The following is a 20,813-nucleotide window of genomic DNA, read 5'->3' on the forward strand; positions in this document are numbered from 1 at the left end:
CGGCTTCCTCGCCGTCTCGGGACGTTGCTCGCTTCCAATGTGCGGAACTCCCAAGAGGAGAGGCATTTCCAAAAATAGGTGGGAAAAGCAACTTTCCAAACACGACTCCATTTTTATTAAACACATAACAGAAAAATCTGTTGTTTTGCATGACCCTTTGTTCAACTACAAACAGTGCCAAGTGTAGGAAAATGTAGTCATATTACAAGAATAAAGTATTTTTTTCCATATTTTTCTCACAATCATTTTTCATTTTTTTTCCAGATTCTTTCATGCTGAAAAATGAACCCCCCTCCCAAATCGTGGGAGAATAACTTAATAACATAATAATGTGGGAAAATTCCATATTGTCACAAGAAAAAAGACTTTAGGCTTCTGATTGGTTGGCTCGTCAAACAAAATTAGCTCTGATTGCATCTCGTCTTGGGCACGAGACGGAAATTCTCGTTTTTATTGGTTGACGAACATGCCAAGAAATTTCGTTATCAGCTGAGTCCCCGGAAATGATTTCTTTTAATGACGTCATCGCCTTGGTTTACTCAGAAAAAAAAGTGTCGATGACTATGACGAAAATTTGTCATCAAAAAAATGAACACTGCCTTGAAACGCAAACCCAGCCTAGAAATCCTAACTTGAAATCATAATTTGATATCCTTTGTTTGTATCATCATCATCATCAATGTTAATGTGATTCCATGGTGAGTTTGTTTGTCATCTCCCACAACCAAAAATCGGTTTTGGTGTACCACTTGATCCACCGGTTGACCATCAAGCCTGGTGCTTTTTAATATATATATATATATATATATATATATATATAATTTTTTTTTTTTTTTTTTTTTTGGGGGTGACCTTTTTCCACTCATTTCCTGTGGGCTCACTTTTCCAATGGGGGGGGGGGGGGGGGGCGGGGGTCGGGGGTGTTGACATCAACTGTACCAACAGGACCTTCATCCTTCATGAGGCTTGACAGCCCCGTGGGGATTTTGTAATTTCGTCCAAAACTGATAGAAGATCAGGAGGCAACATGTGGGGTCACTCTCTGTTGCCATGGCAACATCTGGAAAGACATCAATGGACGATGGAGAACTCTCGCGAACTATCTGCAAAAGTGTGAAAATAAATCCGCAACTTGGAAAATCAATTAAATTACAAGGGGGGGGGGGGAAACATCAGTCTGACAACACTTTGCATTAAACAACTTTACTTTAATGACACCAGTGCAGTTAATAGAAAGTCGCCATGTTATTATTATTATTATTAGGGCCCATACATCGCTGCTCGCAGCTTTAATTATATTGATATATTCATATTTCATGATATTTTTAGGCCAAATTAGCTCACGTTGGAAGGGCTTGAATTCCCGTACTCAAACTCACCATTTTGCGGCCGTGTTCAGGAAAAGGAATTTTTTGAAAATCACTTTGCCATATGAAATTTGGTGGGCATGTGTATCATGAGTAGACCCACAAAAAAAGTCTCGGGAAGCCACGCCCAAAAAGACACACGGAGTCTGCAATTTTGCTCGTTTTAGGGTCAGTTTGGCCATTCCAAGACTAACAAGTTATTTATTTGATTTGATTATTATTATTTTTTTTGAATCAGCTTCTGGAGCTAGTTTCACTTCGAAATTTGAAATTCGGTAGACATGTCTATCATGTGTCGACCCACAAAAAACTCTGAAGAAGCCACGCCCCGAAAAGACACTTATTTTGGTCTGAAGCGGCCATTTGCAGTTTTTGTCTGATGGCTTCAGAATTTCTTAAATTAAATATACTAGACACACGGGCAACGCTAAAATGCAAAACCTTCGCGTTTTCATCACTGCGTGTGGGTAGAGCTTGGCGGCAAAGTTGGACAACTAGCCATAAAAACATGAAAAGCTAATAAATCAGTTCCATTTTGAATTATTACTGCTATTATTTACAGTACACGAGGGGTTAGCAACTAAAACACAAAGGTCAAAATACTTGCAAGACAAACGCCGACATGTTCATAGATGAGATAAGCGCAAGGTTCAGTAGTAGCTTTCCTTGTGTTTGTTACGGAATCATGCATATTTCAGCAGCGGGAAAACAAACACGGAAAAGCCGAAACACCTCCGCGCCGACCGCGCTCAGGGCGTCGTGGCACATAAATCTGCGTATGTACGTTTGCTACGCGCATTTACATTTAGATGACAGCCGGCGAGGCGGCTTTGTGTCGTCTCCTCGGCGGAACGATTCCCGCGGATAGATGGATGATGAAAAAGGATAAGGCGGGAAGCCTCGCACGCCGGCAAGGTTAAGTAAAGACTTGAGGGGGAGATGCCGAGCACCGTAACCTTCGCTGTTAAGTCGCCTCGCCGGAAAGCCCGGCTTTGGCTTCCAGTGGCGTGATTACCCGGGAAGACGGACGGCGGCCGTGACGACTCTTTTCCGGCATTTTTACTTCCTGATCAAATGATGAGGGTGTGTTTATGTATGCGCTCTCATAAATATGACCGGGGGGGGGGGGGGAAAAACACGAGCGGATGGACTGCGGCCGAGCTATATTACACACGAGTACGGCGGAACATCGACGTTTGAACTCCACAAAAGACGTACATATTAGAGACTGATATAGGTCTGATGCTGTGACAAAAGTCATACTTTTGGAGAAAAAAAAAAAAAAAGGTCATATTTTTTAAAGGAATCACATTATTGGGGGAAAGAAAAATCTAATTTTGAAGGGGAAAAAAGCAATTTCTGGGAGGAAAATAGTCATATTTTTGAAAACAAAATAGTCAACATTTTTTGACAAAAAAATAAATAAATAAATAGTCAAACCTTTTAGGGGAAAAAGTTATTCATGAGGGGATTGACAATTGTTTTGGGTAAAAAAAAATTCTTTTGGAGAAAACAAATAAGAGGTGATGTGTGTGGGGAATTTTCATATTCATTTGTTAAAATTACCCCAGTTTACCCCAAACCTTTTTCCATCGTAACACTTTTTCGAAAAGAATTATTTTTTTAATTAAAAGCCCTTGAATAATATGACTATTGTTTGTTAAAAACCAACTTTTTTTTTTCCAAACACAAAAAAAGTTTTTTTTCCCTTAATTTATGCACTCCCACAATGTTGTCGGCATACGACTGTTTAAAATGGGCAGCCATCGTGAAAAATATTCAGTTGCCCAGGGGCCCGTAATGTGCAAAGAAAACATTCTCCACATAAATACTCTCGATGCAAGCCAGAAGTCATTCATTCGTGTACCTAATAAAGTGTCCAATAAGTCATATTGTACAAAAAAAAAAAATGAAGAGATGGACGACCGTTCCTGCAGGTTGGCGGTTCGGTTGTTTAAGCACATTTTAAATGAAGAGACTGCACGGAGGAGTATGGGGGAGAAAGTGGTATCTTTCGAGAATAAAGTCATCATTCAGAAAGATAAAAGTCAAAAAGGCTACATTCAATACTTGCTAGGCAAAAGTTTTTTTCGAAAACAAATATTTCTCAAAAGCAGTGATTCTCAAATTGTGGTATGTGGCCCCCTCTAGTGATATGGGAGAGAATCACTGGCCACGTACAGTTCGGTCGTATTTCACTTTTGAGTTCAATACATTTGAATGAAATCTTAAAGAAGTTTTTTATTATTTGTTTTTATTATTTTGGTAAAAAAAAAAAAAATTAAAAAAATGTGCGCGATCCCATCCATCCATTTTCTGAACCGCTTACCCTCACGAGGGTCGCGGGCGTGCCGGCGCCCATCCCGGCTGACTGTGGTCAAGAGACACACCCTAAACTAGTTCCCGGCCAATCACAGTTTTTATTTTTATTTATTTGATTATTTCAGTAGTTGTGTTCTCTGTAATTAAACACTCCATCATTATGTAGTTTAAACTACATAATGATGGAGTGTGGAAAAAAATAAACGAAATTCCTGAAGCGTGACTGTTATATAATGGTAGTATCCTCATTTCTTGTCTGTTCAGTGCGTAGCCCCAATACTCCTTCATACTTAAATTAGTTAAGACACGGATGAAAACAAGTGCTACATGCTCAAACCATTCTAGTGGACAGATAAATGTTAAAAAAAAATGTAGTGTTAAAAAAATGTGCAACAAAGTGTAGCTTGTTTGTTGAGCGGTTGTTCATCAGCAAGTGCAAGCAGCCGTGAGGAAGACGACGAGGAAGAGGGCCGCACGTTCCATCTTGAGATGTTCACATTGAGCGGGACCAACGAGAGGCGGGCGGCGCTCACGGAGCGGCGCTAATGTGCGGCGTCCACAGGCAGATGGGCTCCCATGAAGGTGGGCGCACTTTTGTCAGGCGGGGCAAACGCCGCAAAACGTGACGCCCAGTTCGTAAGATTTGCGATGAACAAAGTTCGGCATCGTTCTACTCCTGTCCTGCAGGTGGCGCTAATGCAGAGTTCCAGCTGTTTGTCAACCGTCAAACAAAGCTCGACAATTCTCGTGTCTGTGCACTCGGAATTGCTCGAACCAAGGCGAGGTGCTTCCCTTATGATCACAACTTCCATCCTACCACGACGTGTAAGAATACTATTCATCTTGAATACATGTCGATTGTTATTTGGTGATTTATCTGTTAGTTTGGAAATACCGGTTTCCCGAGGAACAACCTGTTCTTTTGGTAATACTGTTTTTGTGTCTGTGTTTTTTTTTTTTAGAATGGCGTGTTCTTTTGGGAACTACCTGTCATTTATGACTTAGCTGTAATTTGTTGAAATATCTGTTACTCAGGGATCACCTGTTCTTTTGGGAACAAGCTGCAATTTAGTCGAATACCTGTTCTTTTGTGCTGTAACTGTTCTTATAGGAAATTCCTGCTACTCTGGAAGCTACCTCATCTTTTGGGAATTACCGGGTTTGTATTCTGTTTTTATTTATGTGTAACACAACGTCCCAACTTCATTGGAATCGGGCTTGTAAAAACAAGGCGAAGTGCTTCCCTTCTGATGGCAACATCTTTCCCGCCATCATGTGTCAGCACACGATTCATCTTGAATGCTACGCGAGTGCACCGGAGGTTAAGCGTGTTGTTATAAATCACACAGTCAACGGCAGTTGCCAAACCAAAAGAACGTTCTCTATAGGCTCCCCGCCGGTCGGAGGCCCCGCGGTCGCCCCCTCCCGGAGCCTCCGGAACCCTCGGCCCCCGGAGACGACGGCGGCCGAGACCGCCCTGTCCTTGCCCCTGCCGTCCTTCTCCGAGGGGCGCCCCCGCACCCACGTGTCGGGGTCGTCGCTGAGCTCGTAGATGGAGCCGTCCTCCACGCCGTGCTCCAGCGACTCCAGGGACGAGTCGGAGGCCTCGTCGGCCAGCGCCGTGAGCGGGCGTCCGGGCAGCCCCGACGTGGAGCGCAGCTTGTAGCGCAGCAGGACGCCCCGGCCGCGGACCGGCTGCTGCAGGGATTCCTGGGACGAGGCGTCGCTGGGATCCTCGCCGCCGCACGCCGAGTCCGGCCCGTCCGCTACCGAGTCCCTCTTCAGGAGGTCCGGAGACAAGGTGCTGGTGATGGCCGCCAGGAAGTCCACCGGCCCGCGGTGGCCGTTCAGAGAGATCCGGCCTTTTCCTGGGGAAGGGAAACCCGTTCAAGTGAGGAGACAAGCGGTTCTTTTTGGGATTACTTGCTATTTGAAGAATAAACCCTTCTTTGGGAATTGCTGGCTATTTGGGGATTCGCTTGTTAGCTTGGTCATGACTTGTTTTTGGGGAGGGAATGACCTGCAATTTGAAAATGTAACCTGTAACCTGTACGGCTAATTTGGGGAACTACTTGTTATCTTTGGAATTACCAGTTTTTGAGATACTACCTGAATTTTGGGAGTTATGTGATTTTGGGAATTGCCTCTTTTGGGGTAATTGCCTATTTTTTTTACCTGTTATTTTGGGAATTAGGGGGCAGACTGGTTAGCACATCTGCCTCACAGTTCTGTGGACCGGGGTTCAAATCCAGCCTCGCCTGTGCGGAGTTTGCACGTTGTCCCCGTCCCTGCGTGGGTTTTCTCCGGGCCCTCCGGTTTCCTCCCGCATCCCAAAAACACGCGTGGTAGGTTGATCGACGACTCTGAATTGCCCGTAGGTGTGAATGTGTGTGCGAATGCTTGTTTGTTTCTATGTCCCCAGCGATTGGCTGGCGACCACTTCAGGATTGTAGCCCGCCTTTCGCCCAAATATAGCTGGGATAGGCTCCAGCACACCCGCGACCCGCGTGAGGAGAAGAGGGCCGGAAAATGGGGAATTACCTGTTATTTCTGGAATGACCCCCTATTTTGGGAATGGCCCGTTTCTTTCCCTGGAATGACCTCCATTTTGGAACTGACTGTTCTTTTGGGAATCACCTGTCATTTCGGAAATGACCCATTTTGTGGCGATGGCCTTTTCTTTGGGGATTCCCTGTTATTTGTGGAATTACCAGCTATTTTGGGAATGTCCAGTTACTTTGAGAATGACCTGTTCTTTAGAGAATAACCATTCATTTTCTAATGGGAATTACCTGTTATCTGAGGAACGACAAGTTATCTTGGGATTGGCCTGTTTTTGTGGGAATGATTTGTAATTTTACAAGAGAGCTCGTTACTGTATATTGACAACTGTTCTTTTGGAAATGAGCAGTTCTCTAGGAGCTTACCTGTTATTTTGGGTATTCCCTCCAGTTTGGGAACCGGCAGGGTGACGATGAGTCCTTGGGCGGTGCCGACCCACAAGAGTCCTCGACAGATGAGCAGGCTGGTGACTCGCATGCTCTCCGGACCTGAAACGTCAAAACAAGGAGAGGAAAGATATATTTTTTGAAAAAAAAAAATATATATATATATATATATATATATTAAAAAAAAAAAAAAAAAATCAGTGTTTCGTCTCTTTTATTTACGAGTCACTAGTTGCAGTGTAAACCTAACAAAAAGCAAATTTAAATTCAGGAAGCCAAAAATAACTGCTATGATGTCAAATGCATATGCATTATTTATTACGACGACGAATACTGCAACTCAATCAAACTTGAATTTTTACAACTGCTCTTCCTCCTCCTCCTCCGCCAAGCCTTCTACTACCATCACCGCGAAGCACTGCCGCTACCACCACGACTCCTGTTAGCATGACTACAACTACTCCACCACTACTAATACTATTATTACTATGAGTCCAACCGCTACCGACTATTACTACTATCACTACCATTACGACGACTTCTACTCCTATTACTCTTAACTCGTTCCTCTCCAACAACTAACTACTAACACCTTTTGAGTAAGCTTTTGCACCCACAGTAAATTACATTTCAATTATTTACACAAAATAGGTGCAAATCAAACAATGAAACCAACAAATGAGATCATTTTGCAGGTAGCAGAGGGAGCAGAAATGAGAGAGGAGAGAGAAAAAATAAAAAATAAAAATTCCTTTTGAATCCAGACCACATCCGGCACTTTGAGTCCTTTATCCCCAAATGTTAGCACTTTTTCACCCCATGAAACTGCAACATAAAACTTATTTTACAGAACACAAAGCACTGAATTCTATTAGCCATGAAGTACTTTTTTTTTTTTTTTTTTTTTTTTCCCAAAAATCCTCCAAATGACAATGAACAGGTTCACCTTTGTTTAGGGCTCAAGTGGTAACGTTGCATCATCACGTGGGATGCGAGTATTTTGCTGGTGCGTGTGTTCGTGTGTTCCGCTGCTTAACAAGATAATTGCTTACGCCTACTGTATTATTATTACCCACGCACTTTCAGACAACTCAACAAAGGGCTGAAAAACATTTGTTGCCGCTTTATTTTCCGCATTTCCTCGTCGGCCACCAGTTATCTATCGCGACATTTACCACCGTGCCCGTAATTGAGCCACACCGATGATCGCAAGATGACAACAACGCTTATTTACATACGTAAACTTTTATTTTATTGAAAAACATTTTTAGGCTCGCTCACATTGTCGCTGTTACTGCAAGCGACAGTGTGCTTGTTTACATGAGAGGAGCGCCACCTGGCTGACGAGCGTTGTCCAACACTGTGAGCTCAGATGACTACTATGCTTTTCGACTGGAACTACTACAAGTGTATTAATTAGTACATGATTATTGAATACAGCCCCATCATATCTGGGCCCTGTAGGAGAACACTGGTACTGCACGAGCCAATCCTCTTTTTCTGCCTTTTGTGGACTCCGAAGACATGACTTTTATTTTGCGACTGAGGGCGAACTCTGCAGACCGTGTCCACTCCTGTTGCTGTCCACGTCGCCCCCCCCCCCCCCCTTATCTGTTGCACAGACGTGCCGACTGCAAGACCCCCGGGTCGCCCTCTTTCCTCATGCAGGAGTCTGCATTCTTTCTCATCTCCTCAAAATACAAAGAAGAAAAGACAAAAGAATAGCTTTTTTTTTTTTTTTTTGCTGCTCATTCAGAGCAATGATATCGCGTATCAATAGCACAAATTGTGTTTACGGTTTATGTAAGAAAACTGACACGCTTAATGCACATGTGCCTTTGATTACACCTGACTTATTTATCATTAAAGTTAAGTGAGAGTTTAAAGCAATGGCGGATCAAGTATGGCTTTGTTCTTTCATCCTACAATTGGTTCATTACAACGTATGAATTCTTTTTTCCAATGAAATAAAATCATCTATCTCATAAGATAATTGGTTCATCGATTTCGGTGTTTGGCAGCAGGCAAAAAAGTCAAAATGAGCACAAATGTGGTTGAAATCATTGATCTCCAATTCAAACTTGAAAATGTTTTTGACCTTGAAATGTTTGGATTTGCATATTGGCCTGTCAAGACTAAAAAAATATAGCACATTTCCTTTTGACAACATGTATTTGTGGTTTTGGAAATAGGATGTTTTATTTTCCATGAAACTGTTTCAATTTTCATTTTGATCCTACTAAAGGACAACAAAGCATGTAGACAAATCAATCTTGCGTGTTCTGGCTTCCGAGTTCAGTGGATATGTCGACGGTTGTGTGATTCCTTTGGACGTGTTGCGTAACGTTGCTGCTTTTTATTCAAGCCACGGCCTCGCAACATATGAGACACAACGGTATGACGCTGACTCCAGGAAAAATAAAAAAGTACTGTTCCAGCGATTCATTTTGAAAAATTCAAGTTTTCCGACTCAACTTTCCAAAGTTTTGAGCAACCCTTTCCATGTCATCAATCCCACAAAATTGGACGGAAAATTGGTAGAAGTGTTTCGAGAATGTCTTGAATATTGAATATGTAGCATGTTTAAACTCATTCACTGCCATTTACGGCTTTTGAAGTCAAATATTTATGTTAACCGGGAGGCAATGAGATGTCCACACATGGAGCATTTGCAGTTGTCATTAGGCAACTTCAAATTTGTTGTTGTTACCCTCCACTTCTTGCCACAACAACAGGGAAACTTTGCCATAAATATTTCACAGTTGACGACGTGAGGAAGCGCACGGCGGGTCACGTGTGGCATCTTCGACGGACCGCAGCCAAAGAAAGGCCGCGAGTGGGGTTGCTGAGAAGATTTACAGCCCAGCGGTTGAGATGAAACGAGCGAGCGCGGAGGCGAAAAGTAGGACAAACACAGAGCGTCACATTAACTCAAAGGAGCCGCGCGTTTGGAAACATCAGCGGCAGCGCGCGGGAGGCGTGGATACGCTCGTCAGGTGTTTGCACTGAAGCCCCCCCCCCGAGGAAGCCCGTCTTTCAGGCCCGCCGCTTTCGCGTCTCCCAGGTGACGCTTTCATTCATATGAATCCGCCAGATTTCACCCCCGTGGCTGCGCCGTGTCTCGGGCGCTTATACTTATTTATGTCGGTCCCCCGCGTGCGCGAACAGTAGGGGCAAGTTGAACGCAAGATGAGAATATCATTGTGTATGAGGAAGGGGGGCGTTATCAGTTTAGACGGCGGGCCGGGTATTTGGTTATCTGGTTCTTTCGCGGGGATTTACCCACGATTAGAAATCATCAATACTATACGAAAACGCAACAGACACAAATGTGCCGCAAACAGATTAAATCAGAATCAATATTTATCTAATAAGACAAAAACAATTAAATAAAAAAACATCGTACTCACCGGAGATGCTGATTATTAAATGTGTTAATGTGTGGAGAATGCTAATGATGCGTTTGTCTCGTCGAACTCGACTAACACGTTTTGCTCTGACTAACCAATCAGAGACAGAAACATTCTGACGTTATTTGGCAAATTCAAAATGTAATCGGTTAAATAAGCAATCCCATTGCTAATCGACCAGCCCTACTGATTCTGAAGGCCCTGGGCAGATTTGATTGAGAGATGGCAACACACACAGGCTGAACTCTTATTGGACAAAAATCGAAGATCCACATACACATGCTAGAACTGCAACCAAGAAAACGTCTATGAAATGAAGAGAATAGATGAGAATGTTGGGAGTATATTAATACAATCTCATGGAACAAATATTAGAATTTAGGTTGTAAATGCCGTGACACCGCTGGTCTTATCTGATGTTCTACTAATACCCACACAAAGACACGAGTGTCAAAATGTGGCGTGTAAGATTTATCCTGCATATGACGACTCTGCATCATTTGCACAATTGCCGTGGCATCGGCATTTCCACATTACTGGTACCCTACATCGCTCAATGACTCGCCGTACTTGTGTTTTGATGTCCTAAATGTATATTTTGTAACTAGCGGCTTGTTTGCTGTCGTGCTAGAGCGGCTCCAACTACCCGAGATAAATTCCTTGTGCGTTTTCAACATATTTGGACAATAAAGATGATTGGGATTCTGATATAAAATTTGTCGGCGGGCCTCTCTGCCTAATTTCGGGGCAGCGCCGGCTCTAAAATTTTTGACATCCTGAAAACTGTTACCCTGAACGGAGTTGCACTCGTTGGGTGTCATTTTTAACCGCTCCTAAAATCCTCAAAGAACACGAGAAGAGCCGTGAATGACGGATTTTCTTTCCTACGGCAAACGTGTTGGATGATTTTGTGGATTTTCAAAGAGGTGATCGTCTTTCATTTACAAGCAAGCACATCTGCTTTCTCAGAGGAAAAAAAAAAAAAAAAAAAAAAAAAAAGTCACGAGGGAAGGTGAAACAGCGCAGTTATTTACTGGTGTTGAGCAGCGTGGAGCGCGTGGAGACGTTTATCTCCTGCAGCAGCTCCAGCGTCTCGGTGTGAAAGAGACGGATGGACGAGCCCTCTGAGAACGCCATCCACACGCCGCCGCCGGCGCGTGCCACGTGTGCCACGCTCACCATCGGGTCGGGGTGGACTTCCAGTTTCTGCAAACACACAAAACAGCTGTCACATCGGGCCAAAGTATTCGGAACACCCACACCGGCCGGGCTCATGAGATCCAACTCAATAGAATGATAAGTTATTGTTAATTATAACCAACAGAAAGGTATTTGATCCCGCAATGTCCGTGAGTCATTTGGTAGCGATCAGACAAAATCTCTAAGATCAGGACCCCCAGAAATTCCCAAAGTGACCCTGATATCGCTGTTTCAAACCAAAACGGAAGTCTTCCTGTGACTTTCCGCGAAGAGCTTGTTGAGACTTTTTTTTGTGGGTCTACTCACCAAAGACCAATTTCACGATGCTAGGTGAAAATCCCCAGGACAAGATTGGAAATGTCTAAAACGAATCTAAAATTGCCGATTCAAACCAAAGTGGCTGACTTCCTGTGTCTTTCCGGATTAGCTTCTTTAGGCTTTTTTGTCGGTTTACTTCCTGATTTTCGTGCTGCTAGATGAAAATGGCTTCTGGGACTGACTTAAAAAACATTTTTTTTTTTTTTAAATCACGAGGATAATTTTGTCTTTAAAGGACCTCAGGAAATGCCCTAATTGAACCACGGAATGGCTGCTTGGACCAAAAACTTCCTGTGTCTGTTCAAGTATGGCTTTTTTAGACTTTTTTGTGGGGCTACTAATTATATCCATGCCTACTAAATGTCATGTTGCTCGATAAAAATTTCTGCTGCACCCGAATTAAAATAGAAAAAAAAAAGAATGTCTAAGATACAGTTGTCTTTAAAGGAGCCCTAAAAATGCCCAAATTGATGGACTTCCTGTGACTTTCCTGGAAGAGCTTCTTGGTAGTTTTTTTTTTTTTTTTTTTTTTTTTTTTTTTTAATGGGCGTATTACTCGTGATTTACATGCCAACCAAATTTCATGTTGCTAGATGAAAACCGCTTTGGGGACAGCATTAAAAAAAAAAAAAAAAAATTTAAATCACATGAATACGTTTGTCTTTTAATGACCTCTGGAAATGCTAAATTTAACCGCGGAATGGCTGCTTCAAACCAAAATGGCAGAATTTCTGCAACGGCTTCTTGAGATGGTTTTTTTGCAGGTCTACTCATGCTTTGCCTCCCCATTCTGCAATATACTCTCCACTATACAGGATACTAAACACTCTCTGCTATATACTACATACCGGCGGCGTGCTTTTGTGTCACTTCCCCATCTTCTATCTCCTCCGGCGCACGGTCTCGGGGCGCTCGTGTGTAATGAGCAGCTCGAAAACAAACACAATTAGCCTTATCGTGGCAACGCAAGCAGCCCTCGCGGTCGGCGGCGCGACAAGGAAGCTGTGGGGCGTCATCTCACCGCTCGCATCGTTGTCAGCGCGAAGGCCGCGCAATTAAGGAGGCGAAACGGAGAGAGCGAAGATGAGAACGACCGACATCACGTGCGCGCCGAGCCGACAGGGATTAGCACCTGTTTGGGCGCCCTTGCCGGCGGGCGCTTCTTTGTTTGAAACGCTAGCTTTGATGTGTTTTCTCTTCTAATTGGCTCCTCGGCAGTGGGCGGCGGCTCGGGCTGCCAACGCGCGGGCGGCTCAAGAGCAAGCGATCCAAAAAACCTTGATGTGCGCTAAACGAGAGACCTTGCAGATGGAGAAAACGCCTGATGGTGACTTGAATGTGGAGAGATTCGCTGTCGAAAGCATTATATGGACGAGGTAGTATTATAGTTTAAAGTATTATAGATATACTAATATATATATATATATATATATATATATATATATATATTTCATCCGTTGTGCGGTATCATAATGTACAAGCGGCTGTTTCCCTCCACTGGAAAGTCATGACCAGTGAGACAGACGGGTATGAATAGATGTAGAGCGTGTCAAATTGGAAGTAATACACCTGCGAGCAGCTTTGCTTCGCAGAGATGACGGGTGGTCACTCAAGTTTGACGGCAGCCATGTGTCACACTCCCGACGTCAACGGCCAACGGCTCCTCTAAACACGCCGGCCGCGGACGCTACAACCGGGTCTGAGCGGGTCATTCGTCCTCGTCCACGCCGGGTGACAAGGTGTCGTCGTCCGCTAGGCTCAGAGTCGTGCAATGGGATGAGGAAGGAACAAGCTCTGACAGTCACTATTGATCGGACTCGGAGCATCCGCGGACGTTCTGCTTCGTTGGCGTTTTCAGACGACAAAGTGTCCAAACACATCCACGACCATCCATGTTTGTGTAGCTTCAAGTGAGAAGCATTCACTTGGCAGAAACTCTTGGCGGGTTTGGGGGAAAAAAATAAAATAAAAGTGCTTTTCAAAGGATCTAGCGCCAAGGTCTGTCCTGTTTCACAAGGGACGAGTACAGACACAGTCAAGGTTGAAACATCTCAAGGGAGACAATCCCAGGTGACTTTGGGCCAGAGGCGGCGTACACCCTAGACTAGGTGCCAAGACAACCCCAGACCAGAATTTCTCCTGTATCCAAATGGTCAGAAGCTCCTACATAAACATAAGAATTTACAGCTTGTTCTAATGAGATTTGATAGAGATGTACAAATGTTATTAAAAGCATTTTTGGATTACTCTTGGTAGCGGTTTTAAAACTGCAAACTTTCCTTTTATATTGTAGCTTTCCAAGTTAAGTTTAAATTGCCCCTAAACAGTATTGCATTGATTGTGTCAATTATTGACATTGACAGGAACTTTACCGATGCATCATCGAATAAATGATTTGCTCAAAAAATGATTTTGCACAAACATAAACAGAAAAACACCACAAGAACAACACATTTGATATAAATGATTCCATTTTTTTTTTTTTTTTTTTTTTTGCTGTAGCAGCTCGGTGATGATTGACACAGCGGACTTCATATTTTCTGCCCACGGTCAAAGGTCTTCAATGGGTTCAGTGTTAAATTAAAACCAGCCATTTTGAGCCCCGCTCGGCAAATCCTGCCGCAGGTTTGAGATAATAAACACAATCCAATGACACATTTGTTATGACAGCTCAATCTCATAACAGAGGACAAATAAAGTGTCTGATGGAAATTCAAGCAAAGGGTTTAAATCTTGATTTCAGTCAACAACAAATTTATTATTACACAAACTGTGTGACTACATTACAACTAGATGACACATAATCCACATGACTTCCAAAGTCATCCCGATGCTCTCGGCGCTTATGACAGGCTATCTACATCCTTATGACTGATGATTTATTCATGCCTGGCAATCCTCACTCAATTTGTGTGCAGCTTTGTCAGCAATATACTTGACTGTACAGCCACTCGTACGCCTGGTACACGCGCAAAGATGAGCGTACATTGCCGCCGATCCCTTCCGAGGCTTGGTGGATAAGTGGCGACAAAACGAGACAAGCGACGACGTCCGGCAATGTCGACGCGCTACGTCCGTATGTGGAGGTGGGAAAAATCAAAATGCTTTGCACCAGTGATCCTCTGAGGCACATCGAGTGATACGTTTGACCGCACCGTGTCAAATCAGCCCTCGCGAGGGCGCATTAGTGGGGAAGACGAGGTTAGCTCAGCAGTAACCCAATGTTGACCCGATACACTTTGCGGCAAAGGAGAGTGGTCAGCTCGCGTCATTAAGCCCTCGCCTCTGGAGGGTGGGAACTAAAGGAGACATTGCTAACCGACCTGATGAGGACCGGTGAAAAAAAAGCACATTTTGCGCCAAGAACTCCTCAGTCTTGAGATTTGATTGCATCCAGCACAGATTCAAACAGCCTGTGCTGGATGCAGAGAAGCAGCCCTGGAGTCTGTAAACATAGAGCGGCTATGACTTTCCACAAAGAGATTTCATTGTACACCCAGTGCCAGCTGTAACAAAGCAGCCCCAAACGTATCCAACATTGTATATTCACACAATATCGCAAACACGCGTAAAACGTCAAGACATTTGCAGCAACAAGACGGAAACGACTCGGCCGGCGGTGCATCAGTTACCTGAGTGCTGAGGCTGCGCATGTCAACCACCGTGACAAAGTTCCCGCTGCTCGCCCACACCGAATCGTCCAGAACCAAGAGGGTCCGCACCGGATCTGAACCCAAGTTGACGCTTCTGCGGGAATCCGGATCCCAGAGATCATCTGAGAAATAAAAAAAAAGGCGCAATTAGTAAATATGAAATTATAGGACCTTACATATGATTCAAACCGTATCCGTTATGTGATGCTGGTTAACTTATAATTTGTTGTGACAATGTCAAAAACGTGAGTAATTGACACTCACTCTCCCTAAAAAATGTTGAAAATATACGACAAAAGATGATCCCAAAACACTTTGATATGATTTCAAACTCATCTTCCAATATTACCCTTAAAAAAATGTAATGGCTTACAAATGATCTGATTTTGAAAAATATGCGCCAGATATGCAGCAAAGCAAAATCCCAATGAATCCCAATGTAATAGAACTCAAATAAAAGAAAGCTACTTGCCATTTGACAACGACCATGTAGCGGAGAGGGAACAGTAAACGCCGCGGGTCATTTCAGCAGCACGTTATTCCCAGTAGCATTAGTTTGAAAATGTATTTCTGTATGTACAGGATACAAGTTAGAAGATTAACGAGGTATTGAGTTTCATATCTGTGACCCGGTGTCCCGCGATTTCATGCTAAACTGCATTTTGTTAGGACGTAAAAAAAAAAAAAAAAAAAAAGAACAGCAGCAGGAATGACACACTGCCCTTTTAACTTTGTGTAAGAAAGCATGTAAAATGGGGAAATAGTGCATTTTCAGTTTGATCCCCGTCTTCACCGCCACATCTCCCGTTTTGCTTGGCCGGAGTGCGACGGAAGCAGACCTTTTTCTATTTTGAGAATTAATCTGAAGGTGCTGCTTTCGCGGCTGCCACCGAGGCGCCAGATGATGAATTCAATTACATAAGCATTTCCTTTACTGCGCATTAATGAAGTCAAATTAGAGAGTGGGCCGCACCCGGCCATTTAATTAACATTTTGAGTTGTTTATTTCTACCTTTCATTGCATTACAATGTCTTTTGACTCCAGCGGGTTAATTGCTTGGCATGATGGAAAGGTCATTTTCACCAGCTTTTTAAAAATCCATTCATAGAAGTGAAACCCGCTATGTCGCAAGTAGCGAAGTCGTCACAGAGCACAAGCAAAGCCTCCTCTGTGTTTCACAGTCGCGACAGTCTTCTTTGTACCTTTGATTTTTGTGTCTCTCAACATAGAAACTTGCAAAAAAAGAGATTCCATGGTATCCTGCACAGATTCCAAACACCCAGTGCCAGATGAAGAAAAGCAGCCCCAGAACATAACCCAAACTCCTCTGTGTTTCACAGTAGTTCTTTTCTTCGGCTATTTCATTCTTGCGTCTGTAAATAAACTGCCATAAACAGACTTCATTGTATCGTGCACAGATTCAAAAATCCCTGTAGCGGATGTACTTGTAGCAACGGAGGCCCAGAACGTAAACAAAGCTCCTCCGTGCTTGACAGTAGCCACAGTGTTCATTTTTAGCTGTGTAAACATCGTGCTGATGTGACACCACGTCGCAATGCCTTTTGACTGCGGTTAATTGCTTGGTGCGATGTAAAGTTCATTTGGCCCACTCATGGACGTGATGGACAGCTCTACAAACAACGGTGACCGTGAATCTTTAACGTATGCGGCAAGCGCCTCCTGAGTCTGCTGTCTTGCCTTTTGGTACACAAAGCTGCTAATATACCTTCCTCCGTGTAATTAATCATCTTTTTTTTTTTTTTTTGGATGGGAGGGCAGTAGGGGCCTGTTTTGACGCAACATCACATTCAAGCATAAAGGAGAGGTTTTTTGGGGGGGGGGGGGGGGGGGTGCACAGAGGCACTGCTGGGAGGGTGTCATGCCTCACCGCACCTGACATGTTGTTTGTTGCATGCTGTTGTTTTCACACTGACAAGAGCAACGCAAGGGGAAATGGGATCCGCCATTGACTTAGTGAAATGCGCCTCACACGTAGCGAGTAACATACAAGCGAGCGAAGTCAGTCGGAAGTCAGTGTTAGCACAAAACCTTCAGGCTTCTGCTCGAAAGCAAATGGGGGGGGGGGGGAAAATGTCAAGAATAGACTACTAGAACATGAGGAATTTTAGAGGAACTTTAAACGGAGGCAATTCTGTGCTGACTCCCATTCAACTTCAGTTTGAACGTAACTAATATTGAAAACAGTCAATATTGGTTGAGTCACAAAAGCAGACAAAATGGAACAGAATGAACACAGTCTTCACATTTTAACATCTATTGTCATGTAAATGTATTTTACATGACACTCAGTAATGTACACGCAATAGTGTTAGCAAGACAACCTTTTACATATTCAAAAGCAATTTGGTGCTATCGTATTCTTATCATTACGGAGGCGCGGAAGAAGCTTACCGCTGTTTTTCTTTCCGTAAACCATCAAGCTTCCGTCGCGCAGACCAGCGAACAGGAAGCAAGGCGAGTGTTTCAGGCACAGGACCGGGCACCCCTGGGGGTTGCTGAGGGTCAAGAGACACTGAGCCGCGGTGTCCACGCTGCCGTAGACCAGAACTCTGACGAAGGAGAAGACGAACATTCGGATAATGAGGAAACAGTGTGAAGAAAAGAGCTTGCTGTGTGTGGTGATTGTAATGCGCATTGCCGCCACCTACAGGACCGGAGTGGAACAGCATCACTGGACACGGGGATTTTTCTTCCTTGGTAGAAGTCTGTGAAACTCGGCAGTTAATCTTCCTTATGGCCATGTGAGAAACTGGCACGGTTGTAAAGGGCCACACCGACACCTTCATCGTGTTTACGGCTGCAGCTGTCAGATATTTTAAGAATCGAAAATATTCCACCGATTATCGCGTCCGGTCGAATATGTGACGTCGGCGAGTCTGACCGTGAGCTGCGGGTGACAGCAGCTCCTGTGTGAGTGTGCTCATTTTATTTGTTTCATTTATTATTATATTACAGTATTATTATTATTATTATTATTATTAATCAGTTTATTTGAAAGGGGACAATGCAATTTCATAAAACACATGAAATACACATGGTTAAAAAAGACAGAATTAGCCAGAAGGCTAGTTTTCATCTGTAGTCCCCTGGCCATGATGTAAAAAAGCAGTAAAATACATCTACAAGACAATATAATATAAAACAGGATACATATTATTTATTAATGATCGTCTGAAAAGTGCACGATTAAAGGATGTGGGAGCAGTAAAACAAAAAAAAAAGTCTTTTTATATTCCAGATGGGTCAGGATCCTGGAACGTCTCTTCCGTGATAAACGGAGGTTGACTTCAATGTTTAAGTGTCTTTTATCATCTCACCGTCCGTCATCTAATCCGACACAGATGCTGGCGCCGTTCCCCGACGGGACCTTTTGAACGCCGGCCTCCGCCTCCTCGGTGGGAGAAGCTTCCGGCACGTATTCCAGACAGCGGACGGCGGCGTCCACTTGCAGGCTCTTCACGGCCCTCGGCACGGGCCTGTTGAGGGAGAATATCTCGATCTGGCCCTGAGAGGCTTCGTCCCCGCCGGCAGCCACCTGCGGGGATGAAAGGAGCCTGGTTGAGAACGATCTCGTTTTAAGATTCTCCGGTGGCAAGGAAATAAGTTGTTTGGTGCAGATGGAAACACACAAAACGTGAAGGTGAAGGTGAAGCTGAAAACTGCGAGCGGCGTGACGAATAGACAGAGTTCGTGACTCTGATACACGACTCGCAAAGAGTCTGAAATATTGAACTTGGCGTTGAAATTTCAAGACGAATCTAAAATGCACGACAAGCTTTACAGTAGAGCCTCGCCGATTAGTTGGGTCAATTATAGCGTGTCACCGATAAATCAACATCGGTTCCTGTTTAACCGGTGTGACGATAACGGCCATAACAGTATCGCAGAAACACGCTGTTATGTACATCCAAGAGAGCATTTACAGTGTTTTAAAGTTGAGTAAATCAACTTTGTGAGATAATCAAACTAATGAATTCTCATGTCCACTATTATCTCATAGAAGACTATTATGCACCTTACGGCTTTACAGTCCTTATGTTGATAATGTTACGAACTAAAGTTCCTTATGTTAATTTAGTAGTGTTCTGCATCTTTGCCTTGAATCATATTTTGGGCATTATAAGAATTTGAGTTCATCTACAATATATATCATATGTTTATCAATGTTCTGACTTCGTTATACTGCGTTGGCCGATATGTCAGTTATCAGACAAGTTATCCGATATGTCTTCTTTTTTTTTTTTAACCCCCAAAATCGGTATCGACCCCAAAAATCCCACATCGGTCGGGCACTCGGAATAATCCGCAGAAAAACCAATGGAACCACGAGAATTAGCATTACATTGTGAACATTTTTAGCTCCGAGTCACATGCCTTTCTGCGATTATTCTTTCCAATTTCACTGCGGAAAAACATGTTTTTCATCGTATGTTCGCAATAATAGTTAGTATTCCACTATTTCTTTGAATGTGAGCCTTGAGAAATCCAGTTGCTAGGCACCTTTATACAGCTTGTTCCAGTGTGGGTTTACCCATCACATTGAATAATACAACAACAACAAAAACAGAACTACAAATAATCCAGTCAAAAAAAGTTATGCTCAATCACGCACGGGCACAAACGTGTCGATGTTTAAAATATATTTCACTGCTCTAATGGAAATTGTGTGCGTTTGATTGAACATCCCTCGCCTGTCAGCAGTTGAAAGAAGGAGAAATATCAAATGAATTACCCTTTCCGAGTTTGTCATTTGTAGCCGCTGCTCCGATTGAATCTTAAACACATTACCATATAATAGAAAATAATAGAGAACAAAGACATTTCCCGGCAAGTCTGCAGTCTTTTTCATCGTGGGAGAAAAAGTTGAAGCGAGTTCGGGAAAGGATCAGTGTTGCTGAGCAAGTTCAGAGGGTCAAGAAACAATTGATTGCAGGAGTTCATGAACTTTTTTTTTCCCCAACCACTTATGCTAATATTTGAGAGTTTCATGGTCACATTGACGTTGGTATTAGATACGATGTAGGGTACACAGTAAAGTCAAATTAAATAAAGCTGAGAATGTGATGGGAGGGGAACTCGCACACCTGCTTTTGTGCTTCAACACAAAATGGCCGACTCTCTGTTACTTCCGAGCATCGGTCCTTGAGACCTTTTTGTCAGTCCTGTTACGATAGATGCCTCATGCCGATCGGTGAAACTGGGGTCAGGGGCTAATTATTTTCTAACATTCCAGGGGGCGCTACTGAGTGAATTTAGGGCAGGTGTGGGCAAACTATGGCCCGCGGGTGCCTGTGGCCCACTTCCCTTCTGAAAGCCGGCCCACCGAATATTTACATGATCAAGAGTCCTGTAATATTTGTCGCATTTAATGTAGCTGTCCCCCCCCCCTCCCAAAAAAAATTGGTTAATTAAACCATCTTGATTAAAAAAACAATTCTTAGCAATTTATTTATATATACGTTAACATTTTAGAAATGCATTTTATTTATTAACTAATTGGTTGCTAAATTAAAATGTGATTATTTGAACATGATAAACTAAAAAAGGAGCAGAAATTATTTCATTAATTTCAC

At 43.3% G+C, this 20,813-nt stretch overlaps 1 protein-coding gene across 3 annotated transcripts in view; it reads right to left on the reverse strand.

The window, feature by feature from the left end:
• Window positions 1-888: 888 nt before the first annotated feature.
• The window catches only part of arhgef10la (Rho guanine nucleotide exchange factor (GEF) 10-like a), a 117,646-nt gene continuing 97,721 nt past the window's right edge, over window positions 889-20,813 (reverse strand). For 2 of the 3 annotated variants that reach the window (XM_061687072.1, XM_061687070.1), the window contains 6 exons: window positions 18,558-18,775; window positions 17,632-17,789; window positions 15,198-15,340; window positions 11,082-11,253; window positions 6,617-6,739; window positions 890-5,557 (listed from right to left, as the gene is read on the reverse strand). In XM_061687072.1, coding sequence (XP_061543056.1) covers window positions 5,031-5,557; window positions 6,617-6,739; window positions 11,082-11,253; window positions 15,198-15,340; window positions 17,632-17,789; window positions 18,558-18,775 — 1,341 coding nt within the window. In that variant the 3' untranslated portion in view covers window positions 890-5,030. Of the gene's footprint in view, window positions 5,558-6,616; window positions 6,740-11,081; window positions 11,254-15,197; window positions 15,341-17,631; window positions 17,790-18,557; window positions 18,776-20,813 lie in introns of all 3 variants that reach the window. The other variant, XM_061687071.1, reaches the window with a different exon arrangement.

The sequence above is a fragment of the Phycodurus eques genome, chromosome 10 (genome assembly GCF_024500275.1).
Source record: "Phycodurus eques isolate BA_2022a chromosome 10, UOR_Pequ_1.1, whole genome shotgun sequence".
NCBI lineage: Eukaryota > Metazoa > Chordata > Actinopteri > Syngnathiformes > Syngnathidae > Phycodurus > Phycodurus eques.